This window comes from Nicotiana tabacum, chromosome 7 (assembly GCF_000715075.1).
Source record: "Nicotiana tabacum cultivar K326 chromosome 7, ASM71507v2, whole genome shotgun sequence".
In the NCBI taxonomy this organism is placed as follows: domain Eukaryota; kingdom Viridiplantae; phylum Streptophyta; class Magnoliopsida; order Solanales; family Solanaceae; genus Nicotiana; species Nicotiana tabacum.
The window spans coordinates 97,288,943-97,314,541 of NC_134086.1; the positions used below are offsets into that span (position 1 = coordinate 97,288,943).

A 25,599-nucleotide genomic window follows, 5' to 3' on the forward strand; every position below is an offset into this window, starting at 1 on the left:
CCACACAAACGCGCCACTTACCATTTTTCTTGGGTACGACCACCGTGTTAGCTAGCCAATTAGGATACTTTACCTCACGGATCAATCCAATTTTTAATAATTTTTGGACCTCATCCTGAGTCACCTGGTTCTTGAAAGCACCTTGATTTCTTTTCTTTTGCTTTATTGGTGTGAAAGAAGGGTCCTCATTGAGTTTGTGAGTCATCACATCCGGTGGTATCCCTGTCATATCAGCGTGGGACCAAGCAAAGCAGTCTAAGTTAGCTTTTAAAAATTCGATTATCATACCTCGCATGTTTAAGCTTAAATTGGCTCCGACATAAACCTTCCGTTCAGGCCATTGCTCAAATAATATCACTGCCTCGAGCTCTTCAATTGTCGTTTTGATGCTTTCATTTTCTTCAGGTTCCTGAATTGTGTCAGGCCTTGAGTCCAAATCTGTCTTTTCTTGTTCAGTTGAAGTTTGATCTTTTTTACCTTCAACTGTTTCCTGTAATTGCTATTTTTCTTTATTTACGGTGCTCGTACTTGTTACAACGTTGACACTTCTAGCCATCTGCTGATCCCCACGAATTTGGCAAATTCCCCATGGTGATGGAAATTTAATAAATTGATGTAGAGTTGATGGGACAACATCCATATCGTGTATCCATGGTCTCCCCATGATCATATTGTAGGCCATTTCCATATCAACTACCTGAAATTTAGTTTCTTTAACAACACCCGTAGCAAAAGTTGTTAGAATTACCTCTCCTTTTGTTACCACACTTGAATTGTCGAAGCCTGACAAGGTGTGCGCCTTGGGTATCATTTTGTCTTCAGCTTGCATTTCACGTAATACCCTTAGTAGTATAATATTTACAGAACTCCCTGGATCAATCAAAACTCGTTTTACATTAGTATCATGTACAAGTAAAGATATTACCAGTGCGTCATTATGTGGAGTTGTCACTCCTTCGGTATCTGCATCATCGAACGAAATACTTTCATTTTCTAGGACCTGCCGCACCCGTTTCCCGTGTGTAATTGTTACCTTAGAAACCTTGTTGGAGGCTGTGTAGGTTATGCCGTGAATATCTTCTCCCCCACTTATCACATTCACTGTCCTCTTGGGTGAATGAGGTTGTGGTGGCTCTTGCCTGTTTTTCATATAAGCTTGTTTTCCTTTTTCACTAAATAACTCAGTGAGGTACCCTTGCTTCAATAGATGATCCACTTCACTCTGCAAGAATCTACATTCTGAAGTTTTGTGCCCGTGATCATTATGGAATTCGCACCAATGATCTGGATTGCGTCTATTTGGATTTGACCGCATCTCTTTTGGCCACCGTACCTTATCTCCCATGCTTCATAAAACAGCTACGAGCTCGGAGGTAGAGACATTAAAATTATATCCACCGAATCGTGCCTTTAAACTTCTGTCATCATCTCGTGATTCTTGTCTGTTCCGATCATTCCTGAACTTTGAAGAAGAACCAGAGTCCATGTTCCTCGATTTTTGATCATATTGCTGGCTATCTTGTTTCGACCGTGGGTCTTTTCCTGCAGGTCCCATATATGGATCGTACTTGTTTTTACCTGATCTTTTTTCGGTTTTTGATCTTCGGGGACCACCCCTTTCTTCATGATGAAACTTAGGTACGGTATCTTCTTCAATTCGCAGCTTCGTACTATACCTGTTGTAAACATCATTCCACGTGGTTGCAGGAAATTCTCGAAGGCTTTCTTTGAGTCGTCTCGTGGCTTCAGAACTTTTGTCATTTAAATTACTTGCAAAGGCTATTGCAGCCCAGTTGTCAGGCATACGAGGTAGAGTCATTCTTTCACGCTGGAATCTATCAACAAAATTTCTAAGCAACTCCGAATCCCCTTGTTTGATTTTGAAAATATCTTCCATGCTTTTATCAACCTTTTGTGCTCCCGAATGTGCTTTAATAAAAGAATCTGCAAGCTCAGCAAAAGAATTAATAGAATTTTCAGATAAAAGAGAATACCAAGTTAATACACCCTTGGTGAATGTTTCTCCAAATTTCATGACCAGTACTGATTCAATTTCTTGTTTGGTCAAGTCGTTGCCTTTCACGCCTGTTGTAAATGCAGTCACGTGGTCACGTGGGTCTGTAGTACCATCATATTTCGGGATGTCAGGCATTTTGAACTTTTTCGGAATTGGAAGGGGAGAAACACTTGGCTTCCATGGTTGTTGTGAGTATTTGTCCATGTCTACTCCTTTTATTACAGGCGGAACTCCAGGGATTTGTTCAATACGCTCATTTTGTTCCTTAATCTGTTTCTGCAAGGTTAGTACTAAATTTTGCAAATATGAATTATTTGAATTACCTGGTCCCCCTTCCTGTGGTTCACTGGGGGTTGCTCCGTTTCCAGAATTATCAAGACCAGAACGGGGATTCTCCAATGTATTATTATTAGGAGTTGGTGTGGGTGGTGCAGCAGGCAATCGACTAACAAGTGCCTGAAGAGCTTTGCCGACCTGTGCATCAATTAGCTTTTGTAAAGCTTCAGTTGTAACTCCTTCAAAGTGTTCAGATTGTTCTTGTTGATCAGCACGGGATTCAGTAACAGGAGTGCCTTCACGAGATTGACGTGGTGAATCTGGAGGGGAGGGAACCACGTCATCTTGATTTTGATGGATTTGATTTTCATGGTTTCCCAATGTGTTATTACTGTTATTGTCGGTGTTGTTGTTTGACATGGTGACGACAATGGACAAGATATAGCTTAAAGGAAAAGATTATCAGATTCTCGGTAACGGAACCAATTTGTTTAACCAAAAATCTGAGTCTTTGGTCAAGGCTAAAAAGAAATTCGGGTTACTGATAATCAGGAGACGAAAACAAAATACTTTTGAGAATGATGGTAAAGCAGTAAATAGTTTTGTATTTCAGTAAGATCCCAATAATATTTCGTCTCCTTACAGATGGTGAGTTCTTCTCCTTTTATAGCTAATCCTAGGAGAAGAGGTAATGCCTTTGTCTTAATGAGGCAATTATGAGCAATAAATGACATTAAAAGAAACGTTACACAATCATTTATTTTTAAAACAAATATTCTAACGTATTTGATATTTAATGCTATATTTAAACTCTTTTACATCATCAGATTCGTATCTTCAACTTCTTCCGCTCTTCGGTCTTTAGATGACTTGGATAGGTACGAGACTCGTACCTATTTTAGTAACGGTCCGCACCAATGTTACTTTCTTTTTCCCTTATCTGTTGTCACCCGTGCCTCTTGGCTATTTATTGTGTTTTGACCGTTTGACCAGTCTACGTGTCATGCCACGTCACCTACAATGTAAATTCAGTTTTTTCCCAATACAGATATGTATATGGTTAAGTAGTGTTTGGTGATAGTTTTGAGTACTAAAGATTGACGACAATGTCTAATGCTTAAAATTAATACTATGAAGTAAGATTTGACATACTTATAAGGAAAACCTGAGTTCCATATAAGGAAAATCATTTAATTTCTTCTTTCGTGAAAAATTAGTTATTGGGGAAAACAATCTTGATAATTCAATATAAGCAAACTGTTGGTACCAATTTTCCGGTTAATTGTTCAATTCGATATTCTCTATTGTCTTGTTAAATCTGTGGATCGAAAAGATTATTTATTTGGGAATTATTGTTATGAACCACAATATCCTCCCTCTATTACTACGACTGAACATGTTTGTGAAACTGAATTTACTGTCTCCTGTCAGGTTACACAGCAAGAGATGAGATAGTAATTTTTTCTAAGAATCTATGCTTTTTGTTAAAAAATATTAAAATTTCAAAGTCATTATAATCTACAATTTTCTTTTTCAATCAAAAACACCGGAAGTAAGATGAGATTTTTTTTTTAAATTTAAAAGATAGCTCTTCAGTTTTCAGAACTTGCATTTGCAAAATTCACACAACCTTTGAGAAAAAAGCAAAAAAGAACTAAAATGTAGAAATTAACGCGGGTTTTGTTTTTCTAAGATTCTATGTCATTATTCAGAAATGTTAATAAATTCAAAATGCTACAATAAGATATCCCCTGTACGTTTCTAGTTATCTCTTTTCAATCTAAAATCCTTGAAATAAGATATCAAATCGACTTTTTTTAAAGACAAATGCTACAATAATCATATTCTCGAGAACGTTACTTTACAAAACTTGCATTTCATTTGCTAACTTCCGTACAACTTTTGAGATATAGAGAAGAAGCTTCCAGCTTTGAGATCGATCTAAAAGAGCTAAGATTATAATACCCAAAAGAAATAAACGTGAAACGTGGGGTTTTGCCCAAATAAATAAATAAATAAATTACTACAAGACATGATCTACATCGACCACTCCTGACCAAAAAAACAAAAACAAATTAATTGTCAAATAAACATATAAATTTAATATTGTTGTAGGAAAATATATATTCAAACAAAAATAACCATGCCATGCAGGTGCTTCAAATGGAACCTTCGCGGGCATTTCCAAAAAACTTTATTTAGAAAGAATTCCTTTCTTAGTTCCCATCTGTCAGGCATATATATAAATATTGTACGTTCTAAAACCCTAAACTCCACCAAAAGGAAAAAAAAAAAAAAGAAGAAGAGAAAAAATGAATTCAGCTGATCTTTCCCTCCTTGAATCCATACAGCATCATCTTCTAAATGATTCTAATATTCCAGAAATCTTTTCAGCTATGGATTCCAATAGCCCTAGTTCAAGTTTTAGCAACTCTCCTTCTACAGAAAACAACTTTTACTATGGTGAATTAACACCATTGATAAACCCTACTTTAGTAGGCGCCACTGAAAAGTCTCATGAATTTGAAGAGACTAATAATAAGGAGACTGTGGCGGCGAAGGTGGCAAACGCGCCACAAGATTGGAAGCGGTACAGAGGCGTAAGGCGGCGGCCTTGGGGCAAGTTCGCGGCGGAGATAAGGGATCCGAATAAGAAAAATGCAAGATTATGGTTAGGAACATATGAGACACCGGAGGATGCAGCATTGGCTTATGATCAAGCCGCTTTCAAAATTCGTGGCTCGAAAGCACGGCTCAATTTTCCTCACTTAGTCGGCTCAGGCATGCCGGAGCCGGCTAGAGTGAACCCTAGGCGTCGCTCGCACTCGCCGGAGTCGTCATCTGAAAACGGAACACCAAGAAAACTATTTGTGTAACTAGGTTCTATGTTTGCTTGTGTATTTTATTTGAGAGTAAATTTCTTTTTCTTGCTGAGGAGTAAGTTTTACTTGTAATGAGAAATACATATGTAAATTAGTTTAAGTCGTACTAGCTTTTGCTTGAGATGTAACATGATCCGTCTTCTATGATGAGATACTCATAGTGGTCATCGGAATGTCAAGCATCCGAAAGGTGGATGCGTATATTCGGAGACTCGATCAACCTTATCCGTAGGCCGTGGATATCAACGTTTACTATCGAGGATCTTGCTCCCACTAGCTAATATCTTGGCGTACTGGCTCGATTCTTAGCTAATATCTTGGTGTACTGGCCCGAAACTCGGAACGACAGTTTTCCCCACCACTATAAAGGCTGCCCCAATGCTCCAAGGTAGGAGCATTAGAAATAGAAGAAAAACTCTCTTGAATACAAAGCATCATCTTGAATTAGATTCTTTTAAATAGCTTCGCAATTCGACCACACCTGCTATCGGAGATCGCTGGGGGATTGAAAATTTAGAAGCATTTTCTCCTCTTCACCATTCTATTTAATCTATTTCGCTATTTCTTATTTATCATTGTTTGTTATTTGTAACTGTCTCGATCAAATAAATTGCTAGTAGCCCTGAAAAATAGAAATTTAATTGTTTATTCTCAAAACTAATTTTTGGTCAAACAGTAATCTCTTACAAAAACTAGTTTTCCACTTTCTCCTCAATCTTCTTCACAAAGATAATTAATGACAAGTAATAAATTATGACATAGAAGGTAATTAAAGTATGTACCAATTAAGACATAGAGAGATAATTCACGAAGAGCGAGAAGGACATGGAAACAATTATTTTGACGGCTTATATACACCGTCACCACGCATATAAGCTATTACACATGTTATTCACATAACATATAGTTCAAGGTTCCGAATTCCCTCAAATTAAGGTTAGATCCAATATTTACCTCACTCCGCAATCAAATCAAAGCTCAACTGGGACCTTTTCTCTAAAATTCGCCTCCAAACCAATCGAATCTAACCAAAATTGACTTAATATCATCAATCAATTTTAGGGAAATCAATTATAATAGATAAAGCAAAGATCTTTACACTTTTCTCAAAAAGTCAAAAGTCAACCCCGGACCTGCTTGGTCAAAATCCGAGATTCGGGCCAAAACATAATTACCCATTCACCCAAGAGTCCGATTATGTGATTAGTTTCGAAATCCGACCTCAATTTGAGGTCTAAATCTCAATTTTACAAAACCCCCAATTCTACCGAAATCCCTAATTTTCTACCATGAAAGAGCATAGCTTAAGGTTAGAAATCCATGGGTGTTGATGAAAATGAAAGAAAACGAGTTAAAGTATACTAATCTACAAAGTGGGGATAACTTTTCTCTTCAAAATCGCCTCTAGGTCGAGCTCTAATGTGAAAATGGTGGAAAATAAAGAAAGTTTCCGTCTTTGGGACATTTAAGTCACTGAGCGTCTGCCCCCTAGCCTTTGCGTTCGCGGCCCTTTGATCGCGTTCGCGTAGAACACATAGCTGATCCCCCTTCCAGGTCCATACCCATCGCGTTCACATAGCTTTGGTTGTGTTCGCGAAGGGTGATCCCACCACCGCTTCGCGTTCGCGACATCAACCTAGCGTTCGCATAGAGGAAATCCCACCCTAGCCTAGGTTACTCCTTGCGATCGCGGGAGTGACTTCACGATCGTGAAGAACAAAGCACCAGACACCAGAATCTTGAAACCAACACTGCTCCTAAGTCCAAAATCGATCCGTAGCCTATCAGAAACTCATCCGAGCCCCTCAGACTCCAAACCAAACATGCACACAAGTGTAATAACATCATACGAATTTGCTCGCATGATCAACACACCAAAATAACACTGAGAGCTACGAATCCAACATCAAAATGAAAGAAATTTTTAAAGAAACTCAAGAACATACAATTTACAACCGGACGTCAAATCAATTCCGTTTTGCACCAAATTTTGCAGACAAGTCATAAATGGTGAAATGAACATATTCCAAGTTCCAGAACCAAAATCGGAACCCAGTAGTAACAAAATCAACCTACGGTCAAACTTGGAAATTCTTTAAGCCTTCAAATCACTAGTTTTCAACAAATCACGTTAATTCAAGTTAGGGACTTCCGAATTTGATTCCAGGCATATGCCAAAGTCCTAAATTACGATACGGACCCACTGGGACCGTCAAAACACTAATCTGGGTCCGTTTACACAAAATTTTGACCGTAGTCAACTCAATGAGTTTTAATGCAAGTTTTCACATTTTCTTAAATTTTTCACATAAAAACTTTTCAGAACAAGAAATGGACTGCACATGCAAATCGAGGAACACTAAATGTGCTAGTCGAGGTCTTAAAACACGGAATTAAAGGCTAAAAATCAAAATGACCTTTTGGGTCATCATATTCTCCACCTCTAAAACAAACGTTCGTCCCGAACGGACATAGAAAGGTATCTGGACTGGTGTGGATATTTACTCCGCATGTCCGACTCAGACTCCCACGTAGATGCCTCGATCGACTGATCTCTCCACTTTACTCGAACTGAAAGATAACTCTTAGACCTCAACTTTTGGATCTGCAGGGGTAAAATGGCCACCGGTTCCTCCTTATAAGTCAAATCCTTGCCCAATTGGACCAAGCTAAAATCTAACACATGTGACATATCATCGTGATACTTTCGGAGCATGGACACATAGAACACCGGATAGACTACTGATAAATTACATGGCAATGCAAGCCTATAGTCCACCTCACCCACTCTCTCAATAATCTCAAAAGGTTCGATATACCTAGGGCTCAACTTGCCTTTCTTTTCGAACCTCATTACACCCTTCATAGGTGAAATCCAGAGCAATACTCTCTCTCCAACCATGAATGCAACATCACGAACTCTACGGTCGGCATAATGCTTGCCTAGACTGAGCTGTGCGAAGTCGATTCTGAATCATCTTGACCTTTTCCAAGGTATTCTGAACCAAATTGGTGCCCAACAATCGAGCCTCTCCCGGATCGAACCAAGTAACTGGCGAACGACACCACCTCCCGTACAATGCCTCAAAGGGAGCCATCTGAATACTCGACTGGTAGCTGTTGTTGTAGGAAAAATCCACAAGCGACAAGAATTGATCCCATGAACCCCCAAAATCCATAACACAAGGCGAAACATATCCTTTAATATCTGAATAGGGGTGAAATGTTATAATCAACTCAACCCGTGTGCCTAACTCACATTGTATGGACCTACATATGTGTAAGGTGAATTGTGTATCTTGATAAAAAATGATGGACACGGCCACACCGTGAAGACGGATGATCTCACGGATGTAGATCTCGGTTAACCACTATGAAAAATAGGTAACTGCCACTGTAATGAAATGTGACGACTTGGTCAACCTATCCACAATGACCCATACCACGTTGAACTTCTTCCGAGTCCGTGGGAGCCCCATAACAAAATCCATGGTAATACGCTCCGATTTGCACTCAAGAATCTCCACCCTCTGAAGCAAACCACCAGGCCTCTAATGTTCGTACTTTACTTGCCGACAATTCAGACACTGAGCTACATATGCAACTATATCCTTATTCATTCTCCTCTACTAATAATGTTGCCGAAAGTTCTGATACATTCTGGCCGCACCCGGATGGATGGAATACCGGGAACTATAGGCCTCCTCAAGAATCTACTCATGAAGCCCATCCACATTGGGCATACAAATCCGACCCTACATCCGTAAAACCCCATCATCTCCAACAGTAACCTGCTTGGAACCACCGTGCCGCACCGTGTCCTTAAATACAAGTAAATGGGGATCGTCATACTGATGCTCTCTGAAGCGCTTATACAAAGAAGACCGAGGGACCCTGTAAGCTTTAACACGAATGGGCTCTAAAACATCTAACCAAACGAACTGATTGGCTAAATCCTAAACATCTGATGCTAGGGGCCGTTCACCAACTGGAATATACGCAAGGCTACCCATACTCACCGTTTTTCTACTCAAGGCATCAGACACCACATTGGCCTTCCCCGAATGATACAAAATGGTGATATCATAGTATTTCAATAACTCCAACCACCTCATCTGCCTCAAGTTGAGATCCTTTTGCTTGAAAAAATACTGTAGACTCCAATGATCTATGAATACCTCACATGACTCGCCGTAGAGATAGTGCCCCCAAATATTCAGCGCATGAATAATGGCTCCTAACTCTAAGTCATGAACATGGTAATTCTTCTCATGTACCTTCAACTGCCGTGACACATAGGCAATCACCTTGCCCTCCTGCATCAATACTGCACCGAGCCCAATACGAGATGCATCATAATACACCATATAGGATCCTGAATATGTGGGCAATACCAACACTGGCGCCATAGTTAAAGCTGTCTTGAGCTTCTGAAAGCTTAACTCACACTCATACGACCACCTGAATGGAGCACCCTTCTGGGTTAATCTAGTTAATGGGGATACTATGGATGAAAACCCTCCATGAACCGCTGATAATAACCCACCAAACTTAGGAAAGTCTGAATCTTTGTATCTGAAGTAGGTCTAGGCCAGTTCTGAACTACCTCAATCTTCTTAGGATCCACTTTTATACCCTCTTCGACACAACATGCCCCTAAAAAGGTGATTGAGTCTAAGCAAAACTCACACTTTCAAAACTTGGCATATAACTAACTATATCTCAGAGTCTGAAGTACAATCCGATGATGCTGCTCATGCTCCTCTCGACTGCGGGAGTAGATCAAGATATCTTCAATGAATACGATCACAAAAGAATCCAAATAGGTCTTGAACACCCGGTTCATCAAATCCATAACTGCTGCTAGGGAATCTGTCAGCCCAAAATGACATTACTAGGAACTCATAATGCCCATACCGAGTCCGAAAAGCCATCGTAAGGATATCCAATGTTCTAATCTTTAATTGATGGTAGCCAAACCTCAAATCAATCTTCGAAAACACCTTGGTACCCTAAAGCTAATAAAATAAGTCATCAATCCTCGGCAATGGATACTTGTTCTTGATGGTGACTTTGTTCAACTGCCGATAATCTATACACATCCTCATCGACCCATCTTTCTTCTTCACGAACAACACGGGTGAACCCCGGGGCAAGACACTAGGTCTAATGAAGCCCTTATCAAGAAAATCTTGCAACTGTTCCTTCAATTCTTTCATCTCTGGCGGGGCCATACGGTATGGCGGAATAGAGATGGGCTGAGTGCTCGAAGCCAAATCAATATAGAAGTCAATATTCTATCGGGTAGCATCCCCGGCAGATCTGCAGGAAACACCTTTGGAAACTCAAGCACAACAAATACTGAATCCATGGAAGGAACATCTGCACTCGAATCACAAACATAGGCCAAATAATCTAGACACCCCTTCTCGACCATACGTCGAGCCTTCACATAAGAAATAACCCTACTGGTAGAATGGCTAAGAGTCCCTCTTTACTCTAATTGAGGCAACCACAGCATGGCTAAGGTCACTGTCTTGGCATGACAATGGTGACAACCAATCCATGCCCAAAATAACATCAAAGTCTACCATATCAAGAAGTAGTATATCTATAGTAGTCTAAAGACTACCAATAGTAATCACACACAAGCGATATACACGATCTACAATAATAGAATCTCCCACAGGATAGACACATATACAAGAGCACTCAAATAATCACGAGGCACAACCATATATGAAGCAAAATAGGATGGCACGTAGGAATAAGTAAAGCCCAGATCAAATAGAACTAATGCATCTCTATGGCAAACTGGAACAATACTTGTGATAACGGCGCCAAATGACTCGGCCTCAGGTCTAGCTAGGAATGCATAAAATCGGGGCTGGCCCCCACCACTCTGACCTCCGTCTCTCGGACGGCCTCTATCTGGCTAGCCTCTACCTCTAATGCCCTAAACTCCACCTCTAATGGCCTGAGATCCACCTCTTACTGCTTGACCCCTACCTCTAGCTACCTGCGTGGGTGATGGAACAACCGGTGCTAGGACCATAGCACAAGAACTTTGCTATGGCATGCTGCTCAACAATTTGGATAGAACCTCCTCATATGACCAGTACCTCCACACTCAAAACACCCATCTTATTGCTGTGGATGCTGAAACTGAAGTTGACCCGAACAGGCAGGATAACCACGGTGATAGCTATGGATCGGAGGCACACTAATAGGAGTTAATGGTGCACTATAGGCTGGCTGTCCAGAATGAGATACATAAAGACCCCGACTCGCCGAAGCATTGTGAGATGCCTAAAGCGCTGATTGAAATAGCCTGGAAGGATGGCCTCTATCAAAAATACCCTTGCCTCCAGATGAGGCACCATTGAAACTACCAGAATGACGAGGCCTCTTATTAGACACCGGCTCCCTCTCCTGACCATGGACTATCTCGATCGGTCTAGCAATATCTACGGTCCTCTAGAAAGAAATATCATCTCCAGTCTCCTTGCCTATCCGTATCCTGATAGTAAAAGTGAGCCCATCAATGAATCTCCTCCTGCTCTCCCTCTCAGTAGGGAGTAAAATAATGGCATCGTGATCTAGGTCCACAAATCTAGTCTCGTACTGGGTAACAGTCAAACTACCCTAATGAAGACGCTTAAACCGCCTGGGGTAATCCTCCATCAGAGTAACCAGGATGAACTTCTCTAGAAATAGCTATGAAAACTAATCCCAGGTAAGTGCAGGCAAACTATCTGGTCTAGTCAGCATATAATATCTCCACCATCTCTTGACGGAACCAGTCATCTAAAATAGTGCAAAGTCGACCTTATTGGTTTCAACTATACCCATGTTGTGCAACACCTTGTGGCAATGGTCCAAGTAATCCTGGGGATCCTCAGAAGATACACTAAAATGAATAAGGAAGATCTTGGTAAACTTATCCATCATCAACAAAGCCTCAGAAGACATAGCGGGCCTATCACCAACCCGTGCCACAACAATCGACCGAACCATCCCAACGACGGGGATGTTGGAGTCTGATATAGGGGCACCGCCTACTCTGAGGTGTGAGTAGCAGGAATTTGTGCTCCCCCCCATCCCGAAGACGGGTGGTGCCACCAGGAATGCACCGGTCTGGGCCACACTCTCCATAAGATCCACCAAGTGGACTAGAGCATCCTAAAGCACTAAAGTGGCTATGAATCCCTCCAGGGCTTAAGCTGGTCCGACGGGCACAGTTTGAGTAGGGACCTCCTCCTCGTGACCAATTTGAGGCTCCACTTTGGGTGCTGTTGCTCGAGCTCTAGACTGAGCTCTGGCTCTACCTCGGCCTCTACCCCTAGTAGTAGTTGTCATAGGGGGCTTCGGCTCCTATCCGGCTGTAGGTGTTGTACGTGTTCTCGCCATCTATGAGAGAACAAGAATAGAATAGTTCAATCATCAATGATAGAATAAAATCGTATGATAGAGAAGGAAAAAAGTGAAGTTTTTTCTAAACTCCACAACCTATAAAAGATAAGTACAAACATATCTGTACCGATCCTCCAGAGTCTACTAAGATTGCTCGTGGCTCGTGAGACGCAGGAAACCTAATGCTCTGATACCAACTTGTTACGACCCAGAATTCCCGCTCTTGGGATCGTGATGGCGCCTAACATTTTACTTGCTAGGCAAGCCAACATTAGAAATAGTTATTAGTCTTTTTTAACAATTTAAACTAAATGAAAACCAATAAGTGGAATAAACTAAAATAGAGTGAATAAACTAAAATAACAACGATATCTAGATACAATCCCAGAATTGGTATCACAAGTACACGAGCGACTAGAGTACTATAAATAATAGTCTGAATGAAAGCATAACTGTTTGAATTAAAATAAACTTCTAAGGTAATGTAGAAGAGGACTTCAGGGCTGCAAACACTGTGTAGCTATACCTCAAGTCTCCGACAAGCATTGGATCCGATCAATCTACTGACCGCCGTTAGGACTGACTCCAAAATCTACACAAAACGTACAGAGTGTATTATGAGTACAACCGACCCCATGTACTTTATAAATACTGAGCCTAACCTCGATGAAATAGTGACAAGGCTAAGGCGGGTCACTCACAATAACTTGTACGCATTACAGTAATAGTAATAGAAAAGGAAAACAAAAAAAGTAAGGCAGTTAACTCATGAAAAGAACCCAATTCTTTGTAACGACCCGGCCGGTCGTTTCATGAGTTACCGCTCCGTTTCTCCCATTCTGCTTCTTATTGTTTTGTTCATCTGTATTATATGTTATCGGGTGGATTGGTTCGAGTTCAGAGAGGTTTTGGTGAGGTTTGAGACACTTAGTCTCTTTTGAGTGAGCTTAAGTTGGAAAAGTCAATTGGATGTTGACTTATATGAACAAGGCTCGAATGTGAATTCCGATGGTTCGTATAGCTTTGGGAGATGATTTGGGTTGGAGGTCCGAAGTAGATTTAGGCTTGAATTAGCGAAAATGGAATTTTGGCGTTTTTCGATTGATAGGTGAGATTTTGATATAGGGGTTGGAATGGAATTCCGGGAGTTGTACTAGGTCCGTTGTGTCATTTGGGATGTGTGTGCAAAATTTTAAGTCATTCAGACGTGGTTTGTTAGACTTTTGGATCAAAAGCATAATTCAAAATATTTTGGAACCTTAGGCTTGAATCCGATGTGATTTGGTTGATTTGATGTTGTTTGAGGTGCTTTGAAGATTGTTATAAGTTTGGATATTGGTATATGACTAGTTCGTGCTTTTGGTTGAGGCCCCGAGGGCATTGGGGTGATTTCGGATGGTTGATGGGAGGTTTTGGAGTTGAGTTTGGCAGCTGAAGTTTTATGATTGCTGTCATAACCACATCAGCAGTTGGGAGGCCGCAGGTGCGACTCCTGTAGATGTAGAAGCAAGTCGCAGAAGAGACCAAGAGTCAAGTCAGGCAGAATCGTAGAAGCGGACTTGTGGACGCATCTGTGATGGCGCAGGTGCTAGAGAATGACCGCAGGTGCGGTCCTGAGGTTTTTAGTCATTTCCGCAGGTTCGGTGGGTAGCACCGCAGAAGTGGTAGTGCAGAAGCAGAGAAAGGGACCGCAAGTGCGAAATACCTGGGTCAGAAAGTATGTAAGGTTTCCTTCGCGAATTTTTGCTAAGTTCTCCATTTTTGAAGACGAGAAGTGAGCTAGGGTAGTGAATTTCAAGGGGAAATCGAAGATTATCAATTGGGTAAGCTACCTAAGCTTCGTTACTTGAGTTTATGGTAATTTTTCCATTGTTTAATCATGGTATTAGTGGAAATTAAGGGAGCAAATTGAGGGATTAAAGCTTGGTATTGGAGAGCTTTGAGTGGGGATTTGAGGGGCCATTTGAGGTCCGATTTCAATGCTTGTGGTATGAATAAACTCGTGGGAGGATAAGGATTCTATTGATGTAATTCTTATGGAATTACGATATGTGGGCCCGGGGGTCGGGTTTGGATCAATTTCTAGATTTTTGGTATAATTTGATTATTTTTGCATGGGCTTCGTTCCCTTGGCATATTATAATGTTATGATTCTGATTTTGGGTATATTCGACACGAGTTGAGGTCGAGGCAAGAGGCAAAGGCATCATAGAGTAGTATTTCATCCAGTTTAAGGTAAGTAACCATTGTAAATCTGGAACTGTGGGTATAAAACCCTGGTATTTCGTATTGTTTTGATAAATAAGGTGATGCACCTGCTAGGTGACGAGTGTGTGGGCGTGCACCGGTAGGGATTGTGACTTGGTCCATCCCGTAGCGACTAGTAATTCGCGTATTTGATTTGAAATCTTATGATATTACATATAGATTGATACACTATATTATGGGCTGTATGCCATGTTTGGGGCCTTGTGCCGACCTGTTGAGACCCTTAGGGGCATTTTTACTGTTTTTCTCACCTATTTGTTTGAAAGCATATCCCCAGTCATGTTTTACCTATTTATTGTTTAAACCTGGTTTTATCACTCTACTTCTTAAAATGTGAAAACTGTTTGGACCGAGTTTTCCTAATTTCCACTGTTATGCCCGAGGGGCTGTGAAGTTAATGACTAAGAGAGGTTGAGGACCTAATGGTGAGGATTATATATATATATATATATATATATATATATATATATATATATATATTACGGATCGGGTTGCACGCCGAAACAATAGTATATGTATATATATGGATCGGGCTGCACGCCGCAACAATATACATATTGGATCGGGCTGCGCGCTGCAGCGATATGACGTTTGGGCTGTAGGAGCCCCTCCGAAGTTTGCACACCCCAGTGAGCGTAGTCGACTATAAACTATGGATCGGGCTGCACGCCACAACGGTTATTATGATTATTACTACTCTGAGATATTATTGAGCCTGAGTGTTGAGTGTGAGTACTGTGTGACGAGAGCTAAGTCACGAGTGACTGAGAGGCTTGCCCGAGAGGCTATATTTATGAGTGATACCTTGCCCGAGGAGCCCATTTGTGACATTTTTGCTGATTTCACTCTTCTTTTATGAGGAGCCTATGTTGAAAACTACTAAGTAAATGATTTCAAAGTATCTCAATTGAAACTGAATTTTTTACGAAGTAATTGGCTTTTAAACTGTTGAGTTTGATTTGATACTCTATTGTATACTCTTATATATGATTTTAACTACTCGTCACTGCACTCAAACCTTATTTACTTTAGTTACTTACTGAGTTGGCATACTTACATTACTTCCTGCACCTTGTGCGCAGATCTAGGTGCCCGAGCGGCAGAGTGAGGGTCCCCAGCATTATCGGAGCTTACCGAAGACTGCAAGGTAGCTGCACGACGTCCGCAACCTTGCTTTCTTCCTTCCTATCTTTGTTTTATAAATTTTAGGGCTTATTATGTATTAACCAGTCTGGCTTGTTGTATTTAGAGGCTCTAGACTTGTGACACCAGATAGTTGGGCTGTGTTGATTTGATGTTTTTACTATTTTTTTTCGCACATTTAAGTGATTTAGATATTTCTTATGAAAAATTAAGTCTTAATTAGTGTTAGAAAATTGTTTTATAAAAGAATTTACTGTGGTTACTTATTTGGGTTGGCTTACCTAGTATTGTGATAGGCGCCATCACAACCGGGGTATTTGGGGTCGCGACAAGTTGGTATCAGAGCCTAGGTTACATAGGTCTCGCGAGTCATGAGCCGGTTTAGTAGAGTCTTAAGGATCGGTATGTATACGTCTGCATTTAAACTCAGGAGGCTACAGAACCTTTAGGAAAAACTTTATATTCTTGAAATCTTGTTGTGCGAATCTGTTGATCCGAGTACTAAACTTCTGTTATTCTATTCTCTCACAGATGGTGAGGACACGTGCTACCGGTCAGGATGGATGACCACCAATACCACCAGTTGGGGCCACTAGAGGTCGAAGACGTGGTCGAGGCCGTGGTAGGGGCAGGGGTGTAGCCCGCACATCAACTAGGGCACCACCTACAGATCCACTAGCCACCCCAGTTCACGATCAGGTCCTAGTTACGGACGCTCCAGCATCACCAGCTCAGGCATCGGTTGTGCCTATTATGATTCCAGGCCTTCAGGAGGCTCTAGCTCAAATTCTATCAGTGTGCACTAGTTTGGCTCAGGCGGTCTCAGTTACTACGGCCGTAGCTACTTCTCAGGTCGGGGGAGGTACTCAAACTCCCGTTGCTCGCACACCTGAGCAGGTTGTGCAGGGACTTCAGACACTGGAGGCACCTCCAGCCCAGCTGGTTGCACCAGATCAAGAGTATGTGGAAATAGTTATGCCAGACGACGAGCAGCGTCGATTGGAGAGGTTTGGTATACTTCAGCCTCCGACTTTCAGTGGTACTGAGGGCAAGGATGCCCAGGGTTTCTTGGACAAATGTTAGAGGATTCTTCGTACAACAGGTATTTTGGAGACCAGTGGTGTAGCATTTACTATCTTTCAATTTTCTGGAGCTGCATTTACTTGGTGGGAGGCTTATAAGAGGCGTAGGCTTGTTGGTGCAGCGCCCCTTACCTGGAAGTAGTTCTCCGTTCTTTTTTTGGAGAAGTATGTGCCACAGTCTCGTAGAGAGGAGCTACATAGGCAGTTCGAGCAGTTGTATTAGGGAGATATGACTGTGACACGGTATGAGATGCAGTTCTCTGAGTTAGCTCATCATGCGGTCTGGTTGGTTCCCATAGATCGAGAGAGGATCAGGAGGTTGGCTGATGGCCTCACATATCAGCTTCAGATTCTCATGACTTAGGAGAGGGTGTCAGGTGCTACTTTTGAGGAGGTTGTTGACATCGCCCGTGAGATTGAGTCAGTTCATTGCATGGAGAGAGAGGAGAGAGAGGCCAAGAGGCCTCGGGGATCTGGCAGCTTTGGTAGTGCTCTTTCGAGAGTTCAATTTCAGCAAGGTAGAGACCATCCCTTCAGGCAGGCTTAGTTAGCTCATCCAAGTTACCGTGGGGCATCATCGGGTCATGGTTTTCACATTCCTCATCAGGGCCATTCATCACTCAGTGCCCTTCTAGCCCAGAGTTCGTCCCGTGCTCCATCAGTTCAGGGTTCTTCCATGCTAGGTCCTTCTACTGGTCATTCCGGTGCCAGGGGTTCCCTTCAGTCCCTGTCTCCAGCACCGGGGAGTTTTTATGAGTGTGGAGAGATTGGGCATATGAGGAGGCAATGTCCTTGTCTTCTTGAGGGTCTATCTCAGTAGAGGGGTCAGCCCTCGATTTCAGCTCCAGTTACTTCACCACTCGCTCAGGTAGCTAGGGGTGAGGGTCAGTCAGATAGGGGTCGCCCCAGAGTGGGAGGTCGATCAGGTGGTGGTCAGGCTTGTTTCTATGCACTCCCAGCTAGACCAGATGCTGTTGCTTCAAATGTGGTGATTACAGGTATTGTCTCAGTCTGCCGCAGAGATTCCTCTGTGTTATTTGATCCCAGTTACACTTTTTCATATGTGTCATCATATTTTGCTCGTTATTTAGATATGCCTCGTGAGTCTCTTGTTTCATCTGTTCATGTATCTACTCCGGTGGGCGATACTATTATTGTGGACCGTGTGTACCGGTCGTTTGTGGTGACTATTGGGGGCCTAGAGACCCGAGTGGACTATTGTTACTCTGTATGGTGGACTTTGATGTGATATTGGGCATGGATTGGCTATCTCCGTGTCGTGCTATATTGGACTGTCACACTAAGACAGTAATGTTGGATATGCCGGGTGTGACACAGATGGAGTGGCGATGTTCTACTGATTTTGTCCCCTGTAGGGTGATTTCGTTTCTGAAGGCCCAGCGAATGGTTGGGAAAGGTTGTCTTTCATACTTAGACTTTGTGAGAGATGTCAGTGCAGAGACTTCTAGTATTGATTCTATTCTTATTGTAAGGGATTTTCCCGATGTGTTTCCCGCAGACCTGCCGGGCATGCCACCAGTCAGGGATATTGATTTTGGTATTGATTTGGTGTCGGGCACTCAGCCCATCTCTATTCCACCATATCGTATGGAACTAGGGGAGTTGAAGGAGCAGTTTTAGGAACTCCTTGATAAGAGTTTTTCGGCCTAGTGTGTCGCCTTGGGGTGTGCCTATTCTATTTGTGAAGAAGAAGGATGGTACGATGAGGATGTGCATTGATTATAGGCAGTTGAACAAGGTTACAACTAAGAACAAGTATCCCCTACCTCGCATTGATGATTTGTTTGACCAGCTTCAAGGAGGGAGAGTGTTCTCTAAGATTGATCTCCATTCAGGTTATCACTAGTTGAAGATTAGGGACTCAAATATTCTTAAGACAACTTTAGGACCCGATATGGTCATTATGAGTTCTGGGTGATATCTTTTGGGCTGACCAATTCCCCAGCATCATTCATGCATTTGATGAACAACGTGTTTTGACCTTATCTCGACTCGTTTGTCATAGTTTTCATTGATGATATTCTGGTGTATTCACGTAGTCAGGAGGAGCATGCGGAGCATTTGAGAGTTGTGTTGCAGAGATTGGGGGAGGAGAAGCTTTATGCAAAGTTCTCTAAGTGTGAGTTTTGGCTCAGTTCAGTGGCTTTCTTGGGGCACGTGGTGTCCAGCGAGGGTATTCAGGTTGATCCAAAAAAGATAGAGGCGGTTCAGAGTTGGCCCAAACCGTCCTCAGCCACAAAGATTCGTAGATTTCTTGGTTTGGCGGGCTATTACCGCTGGTTTGTTTAGGGATTTTCTTCTATCACATCTCCCTTGACCAAGTTGACTCAAAAGGGTACTCCATTTAGGTGGTCGGATGAGTTTGAGGAGAGCTTTCAGAAGCTCAAGACTGCCTTGACCACAACTCTAGTGTTAGTTTTGCCATCAATGTATATATCGTGTATTGTGATGCTTTGAGGGTTGGTATTGGGTGTGTATTGATGTAGGAGGGTAGAGTTATTCCTTATACTTCTTATCAGTTGAAGCCCCATGAGAAGAACTACCCTGTTCATGATTTGGAGTTGGCTTCCATTGTTCACGCATTGAAGAACTGGAGGCATTATTTGTATGGTGTGTCTTGTGAGGTGTTTACTGATCATCATAGCCTCTAGCGCTTATTCAAATAGAAGGATCTCAATTTGAGGAGCGGAGATGGTTGGAGCTGCTAAAGGACTATGATATCACTATCTTGTACCATCCGGAAAAGGCCAATGTGGTGGCCGATGCCTTGAGTAGGAAGGCGGTAAGTATGGGGAGTTTAGCGTATATTCCAGTTGGGGAGATACCTCTTGCAGTTGATGTTCAGGCTTTGGCCAATCGGTTCGTGAGGTTGGATATTTCGGAATCTAGTTGGGTATTGGCTTATATGATTTCTCGGTCTTTCTTATTTGATCGCATCAGAGAGCGCCAGCATGATGATCCTTATTTGCTTGTCCTTAAGGATAGAGTTCAGCACGACGATGCCAGATATATGACTATTGGTGATGACGGAGTATTGAGGATGCAGGGCTGGATATGTGTGCGCAATGTGGATGGGCTTTGGGAGTAGATTTTAGAAGAGGCCCATAGCTCGCGATATTCCATTCATTCAGGTGCCGCGAAGATGTATCAGGATTTGAGACAACATTATTGGTGGAGGAGAATGAATAAAGATATTGTGGGATTTGTGGCTCGGTGTCTCAATTGCCAGTAGGTGAAATATGAGCATAAGAGACCGGGTAGCTTGCTTCAGCAGATGGGTATTCCAGAGTAGAAGTGGGAGCAGATTACCATGGACTTTGTAGTTGGGCTCCCACGGACTTTGAAGAATTTCGATGCTATTTGGGTGATTGTGGATATGCTGACCAAGTCCGCGCACTTCATTCTTGTGTGTACTACCTATTCTTCAGAGCAGTTGGCAGAGATCTATATCCGGAGATTGTTCGTTTGCATAGTATCCCAGTTTCTATCATTATAGATAGGGGAACTCAGTTTACTTTACAGTTTGGAGGTCTGTGCCGCGAGAGTTGCGTACTCAGGTTGAGTTAAGAACAACTTTTCATCCTTAGACGGACAGGTAGTCCGAGCGCACTATTCAGATATTGGAGGACATGTTGTGTGCTTGTGTCATTGATTTTGGAGGGTCATGGGATCAGTTTCTACCGCTCGCAGAGTTTGCTTATAACAACAGCTATCAGTTGAGTATTCCGATGGCTCCATATGAGGCTTTGTATGAGAGACGGTGTAGATCTCCGGTCGGTTGGTTTGAGCCCGGTGAGGCTAGGCTATTGGTTACAGACTTGGTGCAGGATGCTTTAGACAAGGTGAAGGTGATTCAGGAGAGGCTTCGTATAGCGCAGTCGAGACAAAAGAGTTATGCTGACAGGAAGGTTCGAGATGTGTCCTACATGGTTGGTGAGAAGGTTCTATTGAAGGTTTTACCCATGAAGGGTGTTATGAGATTTGGGAAGAAAGGTAAATTGACTCCTCGATTCATAGGGCCTTTTGAGGTACTTCAGAGGATTGGGGAAGTGGCTTATAAGCTTGCTTTTCCACCTAGCTTGTCGAGTATGCATCCGGTATTTCATGTTTCTATGCTTCGGAAGTATATTGGCGATCCGTCTCATGTTTTGGATTTTAGCACGGTTCAGTTAGATGATGATTTGACTTATGATGTGCAACCAATGTCTATTTTGGAGCATCAGGTTCGAAAGTTGATATCGAAGGATATAGCTTCAGTGAAAGTGCAGTGGAGAGGTCGACCCATAGAGGAGGAAAGCTGGGAGATCGAGCGGGAAATGCGGAGCAGATATCCTCACCTATTTGAGGCTTCAGGTATGTTTCTTAACTTGTTCGAGGACGAATGTTTGTTTAAGAGGGGGGATGTAATAACCCGGCCGGTCATTTCATGAGTTACCGCTCCGTTTACCCCCATTTTTACTTCTTATTGTTTTGTTTAGTGGTATTATATGTTATCGGGTGGATTGGTTTGAGTTCGGAGAGGTTTGGTGAGTTTTGAGACACTTAGTATCTTTTGAGTAAGCTTAAGTTGGAAAAGTCAACCGGATGTTGACATATGTGAACAAGGCTTGACGTGAATTCCGATGGTTTGGATAGCTTCGGGAGATGATTTGGGACTTAGGAGCGTGATTGGAATGGATTTGAAGGTCTGGAGTAGATTTAGGCTTGAATTGGCGAAAATGGAATTTTGGTGTTTTCCGGTTGATAGGTGAGACTTTGATATAGGAGTCAGAATGGAATTTTGGGAGTTACAGTAGGTCCGTTATATCATTTGGGATGTGTGTGCAAAATTTCAGGTCATTCGGATGTGGTTTGTTAGACTTTTTGAACAAAAGCGTAATTCAAAGATTTTAGAACTTTAGGCTTGAATCCGATGTGATTTGGTCGATCCGATGTTGTTTGAGGTGTTTTGAAGATTTATATAAGTTTGGATATTGGTATATGACTAGTTCGTGCTCTTGGTTGAGGCCCCGGGGGCCTCGGGGTGATTTCGGATGGTTGACGGGAGGTTTTGGAGTTGAGTTTGGCAGCTGAAGTTTTATGATTGCTGTCATAACCGCATCTGTGGTTGGGAGGCTGCAGGCGCGACTCCCGCAGATTCGGAAGCAAGCCGCAGAAGCGGCCAAGAGGCAAGTCAGGCGGAGCCGCAGAAGCGAACTTATGGACGCATCTGCGATGGCGCAGGTACGGTCATGAGGTTTTTAGTTATTTCCGCAGGTGCGGTGGGTAGGACCATAGAAGCAGTAGAGCAGAAGCGGAGAAAGGGACTTCAGGTGGGAAATACCTGGGTCAGAAAGTATATAAGGTTGCGCATTTTTCCTAAGTTCTCCATTTTTGAAGACGGGAAGTGAGCTAGGGCAGTGAATTTCAAGGGGAATCGAAGATTATCAGTTGGGTAAGCTACCTAAGCTTCATTAGTTGTGTTTATGATCATTTTTTCATTGTTTAATTATGGTATTAGTGGACATTAAGGGAGAAAATTGAGGGATTAAGGCTTGATATTGGAGAACTTTGAGTGGGGATTTGAGGGGCCATTTGAGGTCCTATTTCGATGCTTGTGGTATGAATAGACTCGTGGGGGGTGGGGATAAGGATTCTATTGATGTGATTTTTATGGAATTTCGAGACGTGGGCTCGGGGGTCAGGTTTGGATCAATTTCAGGATTTTTGGTATAATTTGATTATTTTCGCGATGGCTTCATTCCCTTAGCATATTCTAATGTTATGATTCTGATTTTGGGTAGATTCAGTGCGAGTTGAGGCCGAGGCGAGAGGCAATAGCGTCGCAGAGTAGTATTTCATCCGGTTTGAGGTAAGTAACCATTGTAAATCTGGAACTGAGGGTATAAAACCCCGGTATTTCGTATTGTTTTGATAAATGAGGTGACGTACATGCTAGGTAACGAGCGTGTGGGCGTGCACCAGTAAAGATTGTGACTTGGTTCGTCCTATAGCGACTAGTAAGCCACGTATTTCATTTGAAATCTTATGATATCACGTATTTTAGAGATTGATACTATATTATGGGCTGTATGCCATGTTTGGGGCCTTGTGCCGACCTGTTGAGACCCTTAGGGGCATTTTACTGTTTTCCTCACTCTATTTGTTTGAAAGCATATCCCAATCATATTTGACCTGTTTATTGTTTAAACCTAGTTTTTATCACTCTACTTCTTAAAATGTGAAAACTGTTTGGGCTGAGTTTCCCTGATTTCCACTGTTATGCCCGAGGGGCTGTGAGGTTAATGACTGAGTGAGGTTGAGGACCTAATGGTGAGGATTATATATATATATATATATTATGGATTGGGATGCACGCTACAACAATAATAAATGTATATATTATGGATCGGGCTGCACGCCGCAGTGATACTTATATGGATCGGGCTGCACGCCGCAACGATATATATATATATATATATATATTGGATTTGGCTGCGCGCCGCAGAGATATGACGCTTGGGCTGTAGGAGCCCCTCCGGAGTCTGTACACCCCCAGTGAGCGTAGTCGACTATAAACTATGGATCGGGCTACACGCTGCAACAATTATTATGATTATTACTATTATGAGATATTATTGAGCCTGAGTACTGAGTGTGAGTACTGTGTGACAAGAGCTGACTCACAAGTGACTGAGAGGCTTGCCCGATAGGCTACATTTATGAGTGATTCCTTACCCGAGGGGCCCATTTATGAATTTTTGCTGATTTCACTCTTCCTTTATGAGGTGCCTCTGTTGAAAACTACTAAGTAAATGATTTCAAAGTATCTCAATTGAAACTAAAGTTTTTACGAAGTAATTGGCTTTTAAACTTTTGAGTTTGATTTGATACTCTGTTGTATACTTTTATATATGATTTTTAACTGCTCGTCGCTACACTCAGACCTTATTTACTTTAGTTACTTACTGAGTTGGCGTACGCACGTTACTCCCTGCACTTTGTGTGCATATTCAGGTGCCCGAGCAGTAGAGTGAGGGTCCCCAGCATTATCGGAGCTTACCGGAGGCTGCAAAGTAGCTGCACGGCGTCCGCAGCCCTGCTTTCCACCTTCCTATCTTTGTTTTCTACATTTTAGGGCTTATTATGTATTAGCTAGTTAGACTTGTTGTATTTAGAGGCTCTAAACTTGTGATACCAAGTAGTTGGGCTGTGTTGATTTGATGTTTTACTATTTTTTCCCGCATATTTAAGTGATTTAGATATTTCTTATGAAAAATTGAGACTTAATTAGTGTTAGAAAATGATTTTATAAAAGAATTTACTGTAGTTACTTGTTTGGGTTGGCTAGTATCGTGATAGGCGCCATCACGACCGGGGTATTTGGGGTCGTGACATTCTTGTAATCAGAGAACCCGGAATAACCGACCTCATAATTTCATGTAATAACACTGAAAATCAACACAACAACAACAATGAATACATCATTCACAATCCATTGCGGCACACACAATCCGTTGCGGCACACAACCTCGATCCCACTATACACGTACAATCCTCCCTTATTCCACCATATCAATATCAAGAATCACATATTAAATCCGTTGCGACGCGCAACCCGATCCCTCCATATAATCATAATCAATATCATAATCCTCCCTTATTTCACCATGTCACAATTTATCAATATCAAGTATTACGTACACAACCGTTGCGGCGTGAAACTCGATCCATACAAAAATTCAATAAATGAAATCAACCTAACAATTCAATTCACAAGAATTTCTACGATAAAAGAATATGAAAGCAAAGCAATAAAGGAACCCTGTACCAAATCAAGAAATACTACAATTAATACAAAAGCAACAAGACAAGCCAAATATATGAAAGTTAAGGTATACAAATAAGGCAATTAAGGCAAGTAACAATTAATCATGGAGTCATAGAAGGAACGAACAATTTAATACAAATATAATTAATGACAAGTAATAAATTACGGCATAGAAGACAATTAAAGCATGTAACAATTAAGGCATAGAGTAAGATAATTCATGAAGTACGAGAAGGACATGGAAATAATTATTTTGACGGCGTATATTCACTCGTCACCATGCATATACGCTGTTACCATGTAATTCATATAAATATAGTTTAAGGGTTCCTAATTCCCTCAAATCAAGGTTAGATCCAACATTTACCTCACTCCGCAATCAACTCAAAGCTCAACCGGGAACGTTCCTCTAAAATTCGTCTCCAAACCAATCGAATCTAACCAAAATCGACTTAATATCATTAATCAATTCTAGAAAAATCAATTCTAGAAAAATCAATTACAATAGAGAAAGCAAAGAACTTTACACTTTTTCTAAAAAGTCAACAAAAGTTAGCCCTGGGCCCGCTTGGTCAAAACCTAAAATTAAGACCAAAACTCAATTATCCATTCACCCCAAGCCCGATTATGTGATTAGTTTCAAAATCCAACCTCAATTTGAGGTCTAAACTCAAGTTTACAAAAGTC

General features: G+C 41.8%; 1 protein-coding gene across 1 annotated transcript; it reads left to right on the top strand.

The window, feature by feature from the left end:
• Positions 1-4,549: 4,549 nt before the first annotated feature.
• Positions 4,550-5,736, top strand: LOC107816096 (ethylene-responsive transcription factor 13-like). Its single transcript, XM_016641771.2, has one exon. It carries the CDS (start codon positions 4,606-4,608, stop codon positions 5,167-5,169), a length of 564 nt encoding a protein of 187 aa, XP_016497257.1. The 5' UTR covers positions 4,550-4,605; the 3' UTR covers positions 5,170-5,736.
• Positions 5,737-25,599: the final 19,863 nt, after the last annotated feature.

What these genes read in the sequence shown, in the direction of transcription:
- LOC107816096 (XM_016641771.2), top strand. Translation starts at nt 4,606, where the DNA reads ATGAATTCAGCTGATCTTTCCCTCCTTGAATCCATACAGCATCATCTT.